The sequence below is a fragment of the Sceloporus occidentalis genome, unplaced genomic scaffold (assembly GCF_023333645.1).
Source record: "Sceloporus occidentalis isolate IW3139 unplaced genomic scaffold, rSceOcc1.0.p SCAF_19, whole genome shotgun sequence".
NCBI classification, from domain to species: domain Eukaryota; kingdom Metazoa; phylum Chordata; class Lepidosauria; order Squamata; family Phrynosomatidae; genus Sceloporus; species Sceloporus occidentalis.
In genome coordinates this window covers 1935430-1955000 of record NW_028316999.1, presented here as the reverse complement: position 1 = coordinate 1955000, position 19571 = coordinate 1935430, and the positions used below count along the sequence as shown (strand labels likewise).

The window sequence follows — 19571 nt, the reverse complement described above, 5'->3', positions numbered from 1 at the left end:
TGCCGGTCAAGACATGAACTTTAGCTGTTCTAGTGCGTCCCCCTGTCGTGTAACTCCGCACTTTAATGTCCCTTTGATGTCTGATCTGTATTCTCAATATACTCACCTTTTTTTCTTTCCTACATCTACATTTGTTTGTGTTCCCTTCCTTTCTCCTGCTTAGCAGGCTTCTTCTCTAGTGCATTTTTAAAGCAGTGCTAAAAAGCTATTGTGTGGTTTTAAATTTATTATTGTGACAGTCGCTGTGCCTGAGAGGTCATGCTGTATCTGCTATTGTGAGACAAATTATGCAGGACAAAATACAGCATGCAAAGTAGCTGTCTGCTTCACCCCGGGATATAAATTTGTACCACGTCTTATTTTGAACCACTTGTCTTAGCCTGGTCGCCATTAAATCCACTCGTGCTGTACTTTCTTATTACTTGTGCTGTAAACCGAGAATACTTTCTTCTGTTCTATTTAACCTGCACTATATACCAGCGTAATGCCAAGTAAATCAGCCCAGAATTATGTAACATTCCGAGTTAATTATCCTAAATGATTCTGTTATTCTAGGTCAATGAAATGCAATCCATCCATTTTAAAGTAGGGCATTTCTCCTCATACCTTCATAAACACGTTTTATTGATTCATTCCTGTTTTTTATTGAAGACGTATCCAGTCTTAAACCAACTTGGACATTTTTCTTTTCTTTACACTGGGAACGAGTGGAGAGAGACGTGCCAGAACTGCTCTCAAGCTATATCTAAAGGATTAGACAAGTCATATGTTCTCCTCTTTGGGTTTTTGTTTCATCTCCTTCTAGAGTAAATGATTTGCTGGTAACGGTACTACTTTATAGTATTTCTACATTTCTACTTGACTTCCCCTGCCAAAAAGCCACATAAACCAATATTCTTTGGCTCTGTAACGTTCCTTTTCCCTTCCGTACTGTTCTAAAGTCATGGCGTGGAACTCTAGATGCCTTATACACGGCGTTCCGTGTCCTGAAACTGTATATTTATGTTGTAGACTTCTGAACACAAACACAATCAGTGCCTTTAATAATGTGGGACATTGTAGCACCAGACCTCTGGTCTTAATGAGTGGGGCGTAACCTACAAAGAATCCAAGTGACTTAATGAAAGGTAGTAAGTACTGTGAGTAAAATGCAAAGCAGACTTAATACAATACCCCTGTGCTATGGGTTACTGTACATCTGTTTTGAGCTGTATGACCGGTAAAAAGTTTAAAACAAAATAAAAAATGTTTCATGTTTTTGGTCTAGCTCAGTTGACTTATTACCTTTAGTGTATACTTTGATGCTTCTATTGGCCTTTTCTGGATATATATGTGGTTAGTTCCTGTTCTTTTAAAAAAAAAAAAAAAAAAAAAAAAAAAAAGGTGATGGGAATTGTAGGACTAACCATGTTAAACTTGAGAGAAAAAAAGTGATTTCAGCCAATCCACCAATGGCTGCAACCATCATAAAAGGTTTCACATTTATTATTTGTTTTTTGAGGCGGTTATATACATTTATATTCACAGATTCAATATACATATAGTTAGCTAAATGTGGCCCCCACTGTATATTATATATATAGAGAACAAGAGGGGCCTGTTTGTCTACAACTGTTAACTATACTTGCATTTCTTTTGTACAAAGCAGTAGCGAGCATTGTCCATTTCTACAGGAAAACATCCTTCCAGGGAAATTATTGTTCCATCTCATTGTCCTTCTTCTCCTATGCTTTTTCAGTGAGCATGATGAGTTTTCAACTGCCAGTCCTATAATTTTTTTTATTAAGGCAAAAAGCAGTCTTTTGATTTAAGCACGGCTGTGGGAAACGCGTCAAGCGTGAAGCCTGGTCCAGCTGACTGAGGTTGTGGGCAGGACAGGAATAAAGTTTCTTTAGATTTTACTTTCTTTACTGTATTGATTTCCGCCTCCTCTGGATGTGCACACGTCCGTTTAGGATTTTGGCTGGACCTGGGGTGAGTCCGAAGGTGGTGTAGCACCCGGAGGATCACCATACGTTACAGCGTTACCAAGACTGATGTAAATGAGTAGGCCTATCACTTGCTATCCTTTTGTTAAATGTCTGTACATTCTGCTTGAGGTGGGGGAAATATAGGTTTAAAATATATATATAATTATAAAATTAGTGTGTATATGTATAGTAACAATGGTGTTTACTTACCTAATACTGGTACAGAGTGTTTCTGAATACTTTATATAGATCTCTCTTGAAACCAAGGGAGCTATATGTATACATGGACATTTATGTCTGCCAGGATTAATTTCCATCCCTGGTTGAACCATTAGTTAAACTTATGTTTTTGTTAGGAGCAGCCATGATCTTTGTTATGCTGCAGTGATCATCGCAGTACATTGAGGTGTTATTAATGTGGAATAAATTAATCTTCAAATTTCCACTGTGTTCCTTGTCCATACTGTTGGAAGCTGGCAGTACTCTTTCCTCATTTAATCTTGATGGCCACGTTGTGGGTGATATGTGTCAAAAGCTTCAGAGGACGTCAACAAGTTTTCACTATCTTTACTATAGCATAGCCAAAATGCGTTACACAAGTTAGCATTTATTTCAGTCCTATCCTACGGTATATATTTTTTTAATTTGCCTGCATTTAACTTGGAAATGTGGTCATGCTATTATGGTCATCATTTCTTCAATCATTCTGCTAACACCTGAGCAAGGTTAGGACTGGCATTCTGTTTTGTGTGAGTTGACTAGGCACCTTTTATTGTGCTTTAGTTTTAAATTGATATTAAGAAAAATCAATCGGCACCATCTGACCAAAAAACAGCCTCCCCTTTTCCAGGCACTGATATTTGGTGAGAATGCGTGACTTTCCGTTGATGTTCCAGTGTACCACAAAGGTGTCAATGAGCTTAAGTTCAGGCCTTTGTGCGGGCCGCTCTGGTTCCTCCACACCAAACTCTTCCAACCATGTGTTTATGGACCTTACTTTGTGCACAGCCCCAGACCATTATCCCTCCTCCATCAAACTTTACATTAGGAACTGTGCATTCCGGAAGGTAGCGTTCTGCTGGTGTCCGCCAAACCCACATTCCTCCATCAGACTTGTAGACCAGATAGTGAAGTGTGATTCATCGCTCATGAGAACACGTTTCAACTGCTCCGGAGCCCAGTGGAAGTGATCTTCGGCTTGCAGTTGCCCGGCCACGGGAAAACCCATTTCATAAAGCTCCCATTAAAGTTCTTGAGCTGATGCTTCCAGAGGCAGTTTAGAACAGTCAATTTGTACGCACTCTGTGTGCTTGGTTTTATATACCTGTTAGCTGTGTGTGTGTGTGTGTGTGTGGCTGGCTGAAACATCTAAACACCAATAACTAGGAGGGGTGTCCCAATACTTTTGGTCATGTAATACTGCTGTATTAGCCCAAGAGAAAATTGACTCTTTAGTTTAAGCTGATACATTTTTATTGGACCAGCATAGTTAAGTTACATACACTTTCAAGACTTAAGAAGGGTCTGAGATGCAACTGCATGTCCTTGTTTAATGCTGAATTTGTTCTGGCCTGAAAAGGATGAAGTTTAATGTCATTACCTGTGCCCACTTACTCTTTATTTAAAGGGCCCCTAGCTAGAATCTCGTCCTGTTTACCCATAGTATGAAGTGAGCAGGTTTGTATTCCCGTTTGTCCTAGTCTGTACTGAACATGTCCAAGGCAGGATGCAATAGTGACATCCACATCTTGTAGTTTGAGTCTGGCCAGGCAGAGGGTGACAGGTAGCATGTTTACATTAGAACTGCACTGCTTGTCTGGTGCCTTCCGCCATTGCCTGCTCTGTTTACATTCTTGCACAACTTTTGCTGTGTGGAACCAGCTGGATGTTTTTTATTTTTTAACAATAAATCTTGCTTGACTACATTCCTGTACTTACTGAAGGACCCAGTGTCCAATCTTCCCAGTTGCCCATGCATCTCAATGTTCTTTCCATGAACCCCACCACAGCATTCCCCTTGTTTTCTTCCCCTCATTCCAAGTTCTCATTTCCTTCCTCCCCGCCTCACACAAAATTCAGTTGGATCATTTTCTCTTGTAGGGAAATGTTTTGTTGTCCAAGCAGATTAATTTCAGGTGCAGGATTCTGGGAAGTTTACCTCTGGTCATGTTTTACATTCTGTTTGTGGTTTTGAATACAGTGCCTTGATTTTTTTTCTGTTCAGAGCATATGAGGATTCCTACTCTGTCTGCACGAACCATGAAGGCTTATTTGTTATGAGAGGCTTTCGTGGTTCTGGAAGTGTTAAGAACTAGGAGTATGAATACCAGGAGTATGAATTGTCAGAGTACAAAACCTATTATTGGCATGTGCTATATAAAACCTTGTGTAATTTTATAAGCATCTGTGATAATTTGTGTCATTTACAGACAGGATTTTACCTAAGGCAGGTCTATTCTCATGTTCTATAATGAGCCTTCCTTAACAGAGTTTCTCACTTCTTTACAGAACTCCAGAGCAATGCCCGAGCGTTGTGTCGCTGCTTTCTGAGAGCTACAACCCTCATGTCCGATACGGAGCTGCAATGGCCCTAGGAATCTGCTGCGCTGGTACTGGAAACAAGGTGAGAAGCAAATGCTGTATACACTTGTGTAGTGATTTGTATCCTAAATGATGTTGAGTCTTTGCAGTGCTTTCTAAACTGTTCTTTATGCTGCAGGAAGCCATTAATCTTCTGGAACCCATGACCAATGACCCTGTGAATTATGTGCGTCAAGGGGCATTAATTTCATCAGCACTGATTATGATCCAGCAGACGGAAATCACCTGTCCAAAGGTGAGCAAACGTCTACTGAAATTCTGTATGTTTCTTGTTGTTCCTCTTATGTTGAAAAGTGGCCTTGAGGTTGGACTTTCTTCAGTTACCACATTGGCAGGTGACTCTTCATCTCTCCAACTGGAGGTCCACAAGTCCATTTGGAATACCACAAATAAACAGTAACTGGTCTTTATGGGTTGTTTTGGGGATATTGTCCTGCTTCAGATTGTATTATACATATTTGTAACATAAACACAGAGTAGAGCGCTTTCACCCTCCCATATCTGCCCCTGGAGATGCCACAGAAGAATTAGACTTGTTCTGCATGCAGTCCCCAGTAGTTCTTGATCATGGTATTGGTGAATTCAAATATTGTCAACTCATGTTTGAAAAATCTAAGTATGATGCTTCGTCCCTCCAACATCCGGCATTATGAGTGCATCCCCCTGAACAGCAGGCGCCAGAAAAATATTAGGTCTGCTATGTATCTGCCTCACTGCAGCTCTGCTTCCTGCAGATATGATTATGGCAAGACTGAACATTCTGCTTCTGGCTGTCCCCAGGGCCCTCCAACCTGTTACTGTCCCCAAGTATCAACCATGCCACAACCTGGGCGTATACGACCACATGGTCGGAGGCAATGCTTTTTATACTCAACTTTCATTGATGTGCTCACACGTAAAGTGTGTTTTACAACCTTATTAAGTGTGGACTTGGCACCAGTAGACAGATGACAACAAGTCACAACTAGCAGGCAATTGATTCTTCCAAACAATCTATTTTGTCAGAAATGGTCCTAAATATAATTTTTTTTTTTGTGTGTTGGAGTGTCCCACACCTTTCTTGTATATAGGCTGACAAACCTATTAATAAAGCTATCCTGTGTGCCATGTGCTTGATGAGTTGTCGCCTCTCCCACATCCATACTCCTTCCGAGACAACACTGCGTTGTCTTAGGTCTGATTTTGCTTTTTGACCCTCTTGCGTAAGGAGTTCTACTGTTTTTATCCAAACCTGTTTTTTGTCATAGGTCAGCCAGTTTCGGCAGCTTTACTCCAAAGTGATTAATGACAAACACGATGATGTGATGGCAAAGTTTGGTGCCATCCTGGCCCAAGGAATCCTTGATGCAGGTAAGGTACACTTAAGTAACAAAATAGTCTTGGTTTACTGTTAATCTGTATTGATTGCCTTTTCATACTTTAATTCATTGTCTTTTAATACCAATTTTTTAGTTTGAGACCCTGTTGTGCTTGTGTATAGTTGGAGGCTGTCCAGTACCCAAGGGGTTACCCTTACTGGAGGGATGACACTATATATTGGTTTACACAGGGAGTCAGCGGCTAATGACTCTGTAATGTTATTAGCCGACAGCACCTGGCCCCTTAGCGGTAATGACCCTGCCTGCTGCCCTCTTCACCCTATTCTGCCAGAGGATGTTCTGGCTGTGGCTACTTTATTTTAACCCCTTCACTGACACAAACACATTGTGTGTGCATATATCCTTTTTGATGGGTATAATAAATAGTGCACAGATGTAATTTCTTTGAAAGATTTGCTTTTTCGCTCATGAAACTCCTAAAATCTAATGCTTATATTTTCAATGCAGGGGGTCACAACGTGACCATTTCGTTGCAGTCACGGACAGGTCACACTCACATGCCTTCTGTGGTTGGTGTTCTGGTCTTCACGCAGTTCTGGTTCTGGTTTCCCCTCTCACACTTCCTGTCTCTTGCTTTTACGCCGACCTGCGTAATTGGGCTTAACAAGGACCTTAAGGTGAGCGTGATGAGCTGTGTGAACCCGATGTGTGTTTATTGCCCATTGTTTGTGTCTGGTTTGGGAGATGTGCATTTTCCCAGCACACAGCTGGTTACAGTAACTGCAGCATCACAAGTCCCTGAAAGTTAAAAGGAAAATGTGTAATCCTCTTACAGACCTTATGATGCTGGATATTTCATCACTAATTAGCAGTGCAGAGTAATGACAGACATACCATTTAATAAGATATCCATTAACTCGCTCTCTTCCACAACATTTGTTCTGTGTTAGACATTCCTCTAGCACGCCACAATGCTGTTATGTCTTTGGGAAGCCATTATTACACACATACAGTTGATCTGGCTTTTAAAAAAAATTTCTAAAAATCATGGAGAGACCGTGGTAGCTTTTTTGGTAATCATTCAGATCTACGTATTCTTAGATGTGGCGTTTCCCTGTAATTTTGCGATTAAATACATAATTAGGAAGCCATAGTGCTAACTATAGGTTTAATGTCATAAATGTACTATGGTTGTGAAACAGTTAATGCCTGGACCCATTTATAAAATGATTAGCACATGAAAAACTATTTTACTTCAAAATGTAAAATTTCATTTAGTTATTAGTTATTTAGTTATTATTTAGTTTAGTATTAGTTTTTTGGTTCTAGATGATGTATTTAAAAAGTCCCAAGCTTGATTTAGATCACCTTATTACACTAATATTCTCTGCCTCTCTGTCCCCGAGGTATCTGTACTATAGACAAAAACATGGTCCCTCCCTGAAAATAAACAATTGCTTATATACTTTTTTATTTTCATAGATAAAACCAATTCAGGCAGCCTTAAGCATAGCATTAAAAAGCAAAAGACCAGCACTGTACTAAGGATTTAGAAGTAGCATTGCTTTTATTTAACTGTGTGTCATTTTGAGGTCTTTATTATTTTGTCCACCTTCTGGGTTTGTGTGTTACTTGGATTGACATTTGAGATACATGATTTCTGCGGAATACATCTTAGTTTTTATGCATGCTAACTCCTGCCATTGTTTCAGATGCCAAAAGTTCAGTATCGCTCCAACTGTAAACCTTCGACATTTGCTTATCCTGCTCCCCTGGAGGTGCCCAAGGAAAAAGAAAAAGAGAAGGTGAGAACGGAGGGACAGAACACATGTATTGTGGTTGTCCACCATGTCCTGTTACATTGGGGAAGTCATGTTATAGAACATAATATGACAGTTTTGTATGAAAACATTTTGCTCTTTGTCCCTAATTAATATTTTCACAAAAGATTGTACATCAAACGTAGAAACCTAGATTTGAACAGCAGATAAGAACCATTCGGCCCATCTTTTCTGCTGGTTTTTCCGGTTGTGTGACCTAAACCTTAATCAGTCCTTATATTCGACATAGTCATTTGCCTGTCCCTTTTATGTTTAAATTCCCTTACTGTAATAACTTCTGCCACTGCTGATGGGAAGCCGTGCCACCCTTTCAGAAAATTAAAACTCCCTTACATTGCCTACATTTTACAAATCCTGAACCCCAAATAATCGACTAATATGAATGTTCAAACCTCAGGTGTCCACTGCTGTCCTGTCTATAACAGCCAAGGCCAAGAAGAAGGAGAAAGAGAAGGAGAAGAAAGAAGAGGAAAAGATGGAAGTGGTGAGTGTCTACACCGACGGATTGTTATTAGTTATCGTTTCACATATCACATTGGAGATAGTTGTAGATAGGCAGGAGTGGAGAAAATATATATTTGGATGTTTTTTTTTACCTATTAAGAGACTCAATGTTTTTTGTTTTGTGATCTATTTTTTCTCTCTATAATGTAAGTCCTGTCATGTCCTGATGATGGCTTATTTCGTGCTGTTGCAAAGGACGTATTAAGTCTGACACAGTAGTATAATCGCCTGACCGGAGCCAGAACCATTGACATAATAGCACCTTATGACTTTAAGGCCAAGGGAAGCAACCATGAATTTCTTTATTTCTTATATTTCTTTATTTTCGATTTCCGGTCATAATGAGACTGGAAGTTTAGAGGCCTTGTATGCAGCATTTGAGTTGTTTAGTATCTTTACTGTCCTTAATGGTCGACTAGAAATTAAACGGTCTTGGCACTTTAACGGGACAGTTTACTGCCGTCCTCCTGGCAAACCTCGTGCTCTGTGGATTCCTTGAGGGGTAGGGGATAAAGGGGCATATTGGGTATTCTGCAGAATCCCCCCAAGGTTTTTGCGAGGGTGAAACCACAAAAATGGAAAGGAACCATACAGCTATCAAATGCGTTAAAGTGCATATGATAGAGTCCCATTAAGATTTAATAATTTTAACATGCATATAGACAATACCATTAGTATGTTCACAGCTTGAGGGAATCTGTTTATTACTAGAAATAAGTGTAAATACAGTGCTATCTATAACTAATGTAAGTGTGTACCAACCCATTTGTTCATTTGCAGGATGAAACCGAGAAGAAGGAGGAGAAAAAGAAAGAGCCTGAGCCCAATTTCCAGCTTCTTGAGAACCCAGCTCGTGTAATGCCAGCTCAGCTTAAAATCCTGACCATGCCAGAGGGCTTGAGATACCAGCCCTTCAAACCTGTAAGTCTGCGAATGCACAGTGTATGTCAGAGATCGGATCCAACACTATAACGTGCAGATTATATGTATGTTGTGGAGGACCATTAGCCTGGTCGTACTGGAGATGTTTATTTCTCTGCTTGCTCTGAGGGGTGATCACATACAATTTTCCCTTCTACTTGTGACAGCTATCTATAGGTGGTATTATAATCCTACGAGACACCAGTGAGGAAGAGGAACAACTTGTGGAACCTGTTGCAGCTCACGGGCCAAAGATTGAAGAGGAAGAGCAAGAACCAGAGCCCCCTGAGCCTTTTGAGTATATCGATGACTAGAAATGTAGGTATTTCAAAGCGGCTGTACAAAGACATTAGTGGGTGTCCTGTATAATGGGGAGGTGGGAGCGCACTTAGGACCTACTTACATAGGGAATCTTAAAATACAGTGATGTAGCATATATGATACAAGAAAGCTATAAATAAATTTATAATGTGTGGGGTATCCTAACCAATCAAATTTGTTAACTTGAAAACCACGTTGTCCACACAGAGATCAGTAGATTTGGGGAACATGGGGCATAAGTAGACATTTGCCAGAATGCTTTATCACAGGCTGCATCATTAGATGGGGTTGTATGTGTTTTGTTTTTCTTTGCTGTAATTGAGCTATTTGTTTCTGTTTCTTCTCTTTAGATCGCCTGTGTTTCTGTGTCTGATGTCTTTATCTGTGCTGGCCCCAGACACACACCTTTAGAGCTGCATGTTAAACGTGTGCCACAGCTGTACTGCCCCATCCCATGTGTGCAGGGCCAAGGATTTAATGTTACCGATCCACACAATCCGTTTTCAAATAAAAAAAAAAAAAAAAAAGTCTGGAAAAACAAAATGCCTTTACCCTCACTGCTAAAGCTATGTCGTTCTAATACTGTCTCTGGTGTCTCCATGCTTTCAACACATCAAAGCCGAAGGGGTTTTATCCCTTGTAAAAGAGTATACTATAAATGTGTTAATTTTAGAAGCAACTGCTGGTTTTATCCTTTATATGCACAAAACTGTAGAAAAAAAACCCACACAAAAACAAAGGTTGACTCTTACTGTTACTGGCTTCTGTCACTGTCATCCTTGATAAGCATTGTTTATGGGCAGCCTGGTGGTGAAGTCACCCGGGCTTTGTGGATAGTAGGCTTGCAGAAGGATTGTGTGTTCTTTATCCAAACTATTTCAACCAGTCTCTCCCTTACCGTCACATTTTAATTAGTTTTGCCCTTCTCTCAGGGTTTGTTGAACTTACTATCTCAGGCGTTTCCTGCACATTAACATTTTCTCTGGTGTCCCTTTTTAAGCAGATTCATACTTGTTTAGTACATGAATCCTATGAAATCATGGTTTGCGCTTTAAAGTAAGAAAATGATACATTTTAATCAAACATATAGATAAAATGCTACATCTGTAAACCTTTCAGCCCCCCATATAGAGTAATACAACACACGTCATCTACAGTTTTACTTGTGATCACAGAATGCTGTATACACATTTGCTACCCAGAATTTGGGAAATGTGGCCTTTTACCTGTAGCAAACCAATTTGTAGATGAGGCAATGTGCTTGTGTGTAAATGTGATTATATAAAATGTTTGTAATTATGTTGCAATGAGCTCTGTTAAACTGTCTGGTTTACATCCAGAATGAGGCAATCAGAATTTTGGGACTGGAAGGAAGGACTGAGTATTAAGGTTGAAATATATTGGCAGCTGCTTAAAGATAGTCTTGTAAGCCAAGAAAACTAATAAGATCAAATAGAAATATGTATAAAGGGTGACTGCAGGACACAGCTGTGATATGTGTAATATGTTCTTGCACTCAAGTTTGTAGTGTGCAGCCTGCTGGCCTGAGGATGTTATACACACACACACACACACACACACACTATTGTTCACTAGTTGTTTGGTCTTTGAGAATCGTAGCACATCTGTTGCCTAATCCATCTTTCACCAGCAGCATCTAATAATCCTAAAAGCGATATATCAATCCACATAGATGTCTGGAAGCAATGCGGTACCCAGGATCACTGCATGTGTTACTGAAGCAGATGTGCAGCGCATTTCATTAATAAGGGATTTCACTTTGGCAAATTAAAAGAAAGCCATAGCCTGACTGCTACATTGTACTTGGAGCAAGTGGTCTGTTTTCTTTTCACTATACAGTTACATTTCTCTGCTGCTAAGGAACAACAGAAAACCATAAGGTGAATGAGACACTACTCACACTAATGCAATGCTGTATACGGTAGGTGCAACCCTTCGTAGAGATGTAAATACAACCTACATGCACCATGGAAGACTTAAGTATCTTATTTTTTTTATTTTATTACATGCAGCTGATAATCTTGGGGACTGCAGTTGTATCGTCTATAGGTGGTGGGATAGAGTGTTAGAAGTCATTTTCCCAGCTGTGGTGACCCAGTAGTCTCACCATCCTGTTTTACGGGGCATCTGGGAGGAAGCTACATTATACCATCAAAAGCATGTGGATACCACCATCACACGTATATGAGCTTGTTGGGCATGCCATTCCAAAGCCACACATTATTATGTAGTTGCCCCTCCCCCTTCCTTTGGCACTATAACAGCTCCCATCCCCTGGGAAGGCTTTTTCACAAAGTTTGGAGTGGGATTTCTGTGACAGTTGTCCTCATCCAGCCAAAAGTGCACTGATGTCGGATGAGAAGTCCTGGATCACAATCTGCCTTCCTCCCAATTTTCCTCCTGTATTTATCGCAAATCTGTTAAGTGAGGTTAGGGGTCAAGGCTCTGTGCGGACCACTGAGTTCCTCTACACCTAACCTGTATTTGTATGCTGTAGCATTAACATTACCCTTGGCTGGAATGAAATGGGCTATCCCAAAGCCTGAAAAGCTCCAGACCATTATCCCTCTTTTACAGTCGGAACTATGCCTTCCGCTCGGTGGCATTCTGGTAATTTAAAATGTATCCATCAGACTTCCAGATAGTGAAGCGTGATTCATCCATCCAGAGAACATGTTTCTGCTGCTCCAGAGTCCAGTGGTGGTGTGCTTTACGTCACTTTAGGCATTGTGCATAGTGATCTTGGGCTTGTGTGTGGCTGCTTGGCTATGGCCTACTGCTTCATGGCGGAGCTGCTGTTACTCCTAGATGCTTCCACTTCATAATGTAAGTGCTAACAGTGGATCAAGGCAGATCTAGCAGGCAGGAATCTCAAAACTGACTTCCAGCAAAGGATGGCTTCTATGTCACTGGGCTCTTCAGTAGGACCCATTTTACTACCGATCTTTCTCTTTGGAGATGACATCCCTTATGTGATGTATTTTCTACAGCGGTTAGCAAAGGATGTTGCTGAAACACGTAAACTCAATAATTAGGAGGGGTGTCCGCATGCTTTTGGTCATGTAGCGTAGCTATGACTGGGGCTATATTCAAGCAGTGAGGGCATTTACGCATATAAATGAACGAGGCTTCCGAACACAGAATAATCCCAAATCGTCCTGCCTTCTCTAGCAGGTATAGACGCACAGGCCAGCTGCAAACCTTAGAATTATGGCACTGATCATATCACTTCGAGTGGCCTTCCTGCGGATGTCTGGGGAAGACAGATGTTGGGACCTCCGTCCTTATAAACACTTGCAGGGTAAATGATCTCCGCTGAGCAGTGTAAAAGGAAACTATTGTGGCATGTTTTTATATTTATACATACCTTTTAAAGTAGCCTTATATGGCGGTGTGTATTTTAGATTTTATATTGCTGCCAATTTGCATACAAATCCTATGTTTGACTGCTATAACCTTGGAATCATTTTTTCTTTGTTATGGCATTTGTTATTTTTATGCTTCTTTCTTAATGAATACATTTCAATGTGGTTATGCTTTGGAAAGAATTAAGATGTCTGCTAAGATCAAGATTTGTGGACAGGTGCCAAAGAATGTTTGAATATGGGGATCCCTATGTCAACTTACACATTAAAGTCATTTTTGAAGCGCCAAAAAAACATTCTTAAACCTGTGTTTTAAACACTGGAGATCTATGCTGGATGATCCAAAACATAACGTTATCCATCTGAACACCATTTAGTAAATATCACTTGGGTGCCCCTGAGGTTTTATATCCAAGAAAGCATTACGCATTAAGCTAATATTGGTGATGATTAGGGATTATCTGTAGGGATAATTACATGCTTTCCCTTCAAATTGACTATAACCCAATTAATTTGCCAGTCTTGTGAGGAAACGGGTTTGCTTCTCTGTGTGTTGCTAGCTTAGTTTTAAACAAGTTCTTCCCCATATTACAGAGTTGGATGTTTATTTACTGGATAGAAACAGACCACCAACTGAAATAAGTATCACCGTTTCACTATAAGTGGCCAAAGCATGTTGCGTGTTCTAAGGCATGTTCACTCCATAGGCTTGGCCAAAAATGAAAATATTTTTCAGTGAATTAGGGATTTTCTTTGATTTCAGATCTTAGAAGAAGCTGCATTTTTTTTAAAACTACGAAGGCAGACTAAAATAGCTTTTATTAGCCAAACGCTGGGCAGTTTTTTTCCCCCAAGCGCTCTGCAAGAAGCCAAGCGAGAACCTTTATAAAATAAACAAGTTATCTGTTAATTCTGCTTTACTGAGATCATCCAGCTGAAGTGGAAAACCTATTGCCAGTTCATCCTTCAAAATTGCAGAGATGGGCCTTGGAGAGGTCTGGCCTTCTAAAATATCAGGACAAAAGCAGTGGGAGGCAAGTTTGCATGGAGGTTCTGATTATGTGAGAACCGGAGACTCTTGATCCCCCAGCAGAGCATTATCCAGTGAACTTGACACGTTTGATGAATGGAACTGTGATACTGAACACTACAGATGACAGGAAATGGTAGACCCACAGAGGCTGAAATAAAATAGTAAGAAATGAACATTTTTGTTCAAGTCACCCACAAAAATAGTAGTTTGCATATATATTTTGATAACCCAAAGACACAAGCCGTTCCATGGTGAGAGGATTTGCATGCGATTGGCTTATTGTACTGAGAGATAATGTGGAGGCTAGAGTGGCAGATTCATATGAAGTTAGATATTCCCATTTTACCTGCCTTTACAATGTTATTCCAATGGACACTTATAGTACCGTATTTGCTCGATTATAAGACGAGGTTTTTTTCAGAGCAAATGAGGGCTGACTATGAGACTAAGATCCAGATCCCCCGCAGCGCTGCAGGGGACCTGGATCCTCCTGTCTTATGCCCCCCATTTAACCCCCCCAAAGAAAACTTACCAGCGCTTCTGAGTCCCTGGTGTGTAGTCAGGGCAGCGGGTAGACGTCTACACAATTCGCGTAGGCAACTTCCACTGCAGCCGGAAGGAGGTGCCGTTAGCAGTGGGGGTTGTCTGCGTCCATCGCGCAGACCTTCCCAGGCCGTCAGAGAGTTGAGTTCCCTGCAGGTATATGTAACGAAGTATGAGCCTGGGTTTGTGGATTCCTCTACTAAAACTGCACCTTCTTTTGGTTCTGTAAAGGTGTTCTTCAAAGTCTCGTACCAACCCATGTACACATATGAAATAAACCTGGGGTACTAGGCACGTGTGCTGTAAGCAGGTGTATTTTTCCCACTCCATGTGCATGAGTTGGTAAGCATGCTATATACCCATCGGACCCTTCATTTTGCAGTTTTTTATATTATTCACCTCTAACTTAGATTTTTTAAGTTACTAGCCACGGACTGGGGGTGGAAGGCACTGCACACAGTTTTGTTTTTTGAGCATATTTTCACTTGATAACACAGCAGTGGAGCAGGTCTCTGAAAACTATTTTAGGTGGGGGTACGTGGGCAGTCCCTTTTGGAGATTAAAGTGAGTGCCCTGTTTGAGGGGGACCATAAAAGATCTGGTCCTCCTCGGGCTTTGGCCTGGGAGCGAAGTAAGGGCGGTATATTAACCCCTGAAATAGGAAGAATGGTGACTTGCTTTCCACTGTGGCCCTATCACAGTTTTCACACAACAGTACTCAGAAGAACAACACCCTCCGGCTTCATGGAGTAAATCTGGGTGAAAATAATTACAGAAAGTAGACAGGGTAGTAGCCTGAAAGTCCATTTGTTTCCTTTTTCACAATTCATTATAAAAGGATTGGTCAAGCTGACCCCACACACTTCCTTTAGTGACTAAATCTGTTTAGGTTTATCTTTTTTTTTTTTTAAACTATACACACAAACATTACACTGAGGGAAAACAATTAATTATGACAAGGATCCCATAGGAGTTGGTCCCTCTGTGATAATACAAACCCTACATATATAAGTTATAGTAATAGTTATATTTATAACAAATTTCAAAAAAACTGTTGATCAAGGTAAAACTAAAAAAGATGTTCACACAATGTCAGCTGTGATGTCTTCTCTCTAGATCTGGTGCAGTGTGATTTGCTGCACTCAGTGATTATATATATATATATATATATTATATATATATATATGGTCTCATAGCTGTGATATCAGGCACATGGAAAGCGTCTTGAGAGAGGTCACGTGATGTGAGGATGTTAAGTAAGGGTGTGTAGCGCGAACGACGGTTGGAAGAAAGCCAGCGGAGCAGAGACGTGATTTCATGACGGTTACTATGTTACCAGTACCAATCTTCTAAACTGTTTAATAAAGAGTTACAAAGGATTTCCGGAATCATTTCTACAAGTATGCAACATATTTCAGGACCTCAGTCACCATTTAACTTCCAAATTCATGTGAACAAATCCTATGTAAAATACCTGTCCAGGACAGTACACTATACATATGGATCTTTTTTGGAAGTTTTTGTCCTAAAAAACCCAGCTGCCCGTAGGATGAACTCTGGCAGCGAGGGGCGTACTTAAAGCATTTTGGGCCACTGTGTGCCAGTGTGGCACCCCCCCTGATGAGTGGCACCAAGGGTTGGGTCGCTCCACTCCCTAAGCACGCCATTGCTAGCAGCATGTCATGTCGTATAATACCCTATATCTGCAGAGCCCATGATAAGCTCACCTATTTTCCAGGATAAAATACCTCTAAGAATTTCCTGTACAAGAATCCTTGCCAAGTAACCTCGATTCCCTTACGATATCACACTTGGGCGCAGCTACACTATGACTACACATTGCATAGGTGATGCTCCACCGTATCACGTTTTGTGGCCCCGCTGGGATTTAAAATACAAAACACGCACGCTTTTTTGTTTCCACCTATTAAAGTTATACTTCATTTCTGCTAAGTCCTATTCGATAAAGCTGCCGCTCTACCCCCCATCACACAGCCCTCTCAATAGCCTCTGCATCTTGGGTTCCCGCAAGACTTCTTCTCCATACAGTCCCTTATGTCAGAGCTTCTAATTGGAAGCCGTTGGCTCCTCTCTTGCTACGAGCCGTTTGATTGGATTTCGGTCCAGTAGCATCCGGAAGTGGAATGTTGCCTTGGTTACGAACTCGCTCACCGTGTTGTATCCGTCTCTCGGGCCTGCTGGGGGATCGGTGCTTCGCATAGAGAAAGGGAGAAAGGGAGAGAGGGGCCCAACCAAAGTGACGTATTGCTCAGTAAGTTCAATGATTACGTGTTTTTGTGTTTTCTGTATTTTTTATACACTTTAAAAGCATCGTCAGTTTGACTCCTGCTTGTTGGTCTGTTTAATGGGATATATTTGGTGATTTTTGTGCCGTTGATGAAATAGTGGTATAAATGTGTGACTGCCTTGTGTCGTGAGACATACTCTACAAGTATGTTCAGGTATTCTACACGGACTTTACGTTGTCTCTGTCGGTGTGAAATCATTAACAGAACGACGAGTGTCCTACATTTGTTTCATGTAATAGATCTTCATATATTTGCGTACCTCCCAAGTGTCCTTTTTTTAGGAAGGACAGTCCCTCCTGGGGAATCCCCTCCCTTGAGATTCCTCAGAACGTTTGCTGGGTAATAGTGTTTGTGTTCTACAGCCCTACAGGTCACAGCAGTGTATATAAATCATAAGGTAATATGTTTTATAAAGTAAAGTGCATTCGGAATGCTACAGAAAAAAAATGATTTGTTAAAGTTAACTTATTGGTTATTGCTTAGCGGATGTCACATACCACATCTTAAAGCCCTGTCTGTTAGACACACTTCTGTTCACACATCCTAAAAGATAAGGGTATGTTTTTGGCTATTTTAAATGTTGGTACCTACTGTGCAGAACATTTAGGTAGGTGTAATGCTGTAACAATGCTTTCAAAAATAGACAAGTTAATACTTTATTATTATTTATATTTATATCATTTAACAAAATGAAAATCAAACAAGTATTTTGTCTGATCAACATTTACCTTTAAAACAGCATAAATTCTTCTAGGTAGACTTGCACACAGTTTGTTTAAGGAACTTGGCGGGTAGGTTGTTCTAAACATCTAGGACAACTAACCATAGTTCTGTTGATCTAGGCAGCCTCGGTTGCTTCACTCTCTTCATGTAATCCCAGTCAGTCTCAATGGTTTTGAGATCAGAGCTCTGCGGGGACCATACTACCACTTCCAGGAATCCTTCTTATTTTTGCTGGAAAACGTTCTTAATGGCTTTGGCTGTATGTTTAGAGTCACTGTCATTCTGCAGAATACATTTGGGGCCAATCAGCTGCGTCCCTGATGGTATTACATGATGGATAAGTATCTATCTGTACTTCTCAGCATTGAGGAGACCATTAATTATGACCAAATCCCAAACTATGTTTGCAGAAATGCAGCCTGTACCAGGATCCCGCTGTTTTCTGCTAATGCCGAACCGATGGCACAAACTTCTGATTGCGAAGGGAAGCAATCATGATGTGTGTTTTATCTGCTACACTAAGTTTCCTTGGCTGACCACTACTTCTACGGTCCTCAACATTGCCCATTTCTCTGTGCTTTTTTAAAGGATCTTGGACAAAACATCTGAAAACCCCTGTCTGCCATTAAATTTATGTCTTGGAAAGACCTTGCTGGTACAGTATAACTACCCTGTGTCTTGTTGCTGTGCTCAGTTTTGACATTAAGCCCAGTTTTATTCCTCCAACACAGCTGTTTCAGTTAATGATTGTGTTTCAACCTACATATTAAATTTATGATCATTAGCTTCTGTTTGGTATAATTGTAATCATACACTTAACGATATGCCTACAAAATCCCTGACTTTGTGCAAGTGTATGTAGAAGAAGTGATGCTATTTTGGAGGCAAAGGTTGGCCACACCAAATATTGATATGGTTTACTTTTTTTTTCTTCTGTTCGCTCACTTTTAATTTTGTTAAATGGTAAAAAATAAACTATTAACTCTATTTTTGAAAGGATTCTTACTTTACATCATTTTGTTCACCTGCCTAAACCTTCTGCTCAGTACTGTATATTTTTGCATGGATTTTCATTTTGTCCATCTGCTGTTGATAGATATCTATTGATTAATATTTCTATATTACTTAAGTTCAGTGCTTCTGACCCGGGGGGGGGGGCAAGTAAAGGTAAGGGCCCCATCAGCCTCTTGTCCCACCTGGAGTAGTTTACGTATGCACTGGTGCACATATTTACACACACTCTCATGCTAACACGCTTACACAAACTCAACCACATACACTAACACACATATGCACTCTTCAGGGCCTCTCCTTGCCCTGGGAGCTCAGGGAAGTTTCCTCTTCCCCCAACAGTCTCCCTGAGTATCAAGCTCCAGGGGTTTTTAATGCCAAGCACCTGTGCCTGATGCCGACCTCAAAGAAATCCCGGACCGGATCCTGAAGATTTCTCGCCTCCTGGAAAACCCGGCATGGAATTTCCACAGAATGGGGAAATGGAGCATTGGCCCACCCTGCTCTCCAATTGCTCCACCCCAGGGACCCACATGTATAATCTGCATAGCAGCTGTACCCAGATGCCATGCTAATCATCTCCCTGGGGTTCACAGTCTCACAATACATATATAATTATTTTACCATCTCTCTCATTCCTTCCTCACCCCCTTACCTTCCCAAAGCCTGCCTTAACATAACATTGCCTGTGACTGCCTCTGGAGTGTTTAAACTGGTTTATTGGTCCAGATGGCATTCACCCCCGCGTTCTAAGGAAGTTAAGTAATGTAATAGACAGAACCCTATTTCTAATATTAAAGGACTCTATAGTGACAGGGTCTGTTCCCCAGGACTGGCGCATAGCAAATGTGCCAATATTCAAAAAGTGACCCGGGGAATTATAGGCCTGTTAGTTTAACTGTTAGTTACACACTGTTGTGTGTAAACTGTTTGAGGGTTTCCTAAGAGATGCTATTTTGGAGTATCTCAATGAAAATAAATGTATGACTCCATATCAGCATGGGTTTACAAGGGATCGGTCCTGTCAAACTAACCTGATCAGCTTTTTTTTTTCTCAAAATCAGATTTTTATTGGAATTTTCAAAACAT

General features: G+C 40.7%; 2 protein-coding genes across 2 annotated transcripts in view; one reads left to right on the top strand and one right to left on the bottom strand.

Annotated features, from left to right (window-relative positions):
- The window catches only part of LOC149302285 (5-hydroxytryptamine receptor 2B-like), an 11599-nt gene extending 8401 nt beyond the window's left edge, over nucleotides 1-3198 (bottom strand). Inside the window, exon 1 of the mRNA XM_089482625.1 lies at nucleotides 3069-3198. Within this exon, the coding sequence (XP_089338751.1) occupies nucleotides 3069-3198 (130 nt within the window). The remainder of the gene's footprint in view (nucleotides 1-3068) is intronic.
- Nucleotides 1-9871, top strand: part of LOC149302284 (26S proteasome non-ATPase regulatory subunit 1) — a 35461-nt gene extending 25590 nt beyond the window's left edge. The window contains exons 17-25 of the mRNA XM_089482518.1: nucleotides 4479-4593; nucleotides 4690-4806; nucleotides 5819-5921; nucleotides 6398-6567; nucleotides 7603-7695; nucleotides 8129-8215; nucleotides 9016-9156; nucleotides 9324-9474; nucleotides 9828-9871. Of these exons, the coding sequence (XP_089338644.1) occupies nucleotides 4479-4593; nucleotides 4690-4806; nucleotides 5819-5921; nucleotides 6398-6567; nucleotides 7603-7695; nucleotides 8129-8215; nucleotides 9016-9156; nucleotides 9324-9470 (973 nt within the window). The 3' untranslated portion in view covers nucleotides 9471-9474; nucleotides 9828-9871. The remainder of the gene's footprint in view (nucleotides 1-4478; nucleotides 4594-4689; nucleotides 4807-5818; nucleotides 5922-6397; nucleotides 6568-7602; nucleotides 7696-8128; nucleotides 8216-9015; nucleotides 9157-9323; nucleotides 9475-9827) is intronic.
- The last annotated feature ends 9700 nt before the right edge of the window (nucleotides 9872-19571 follow it).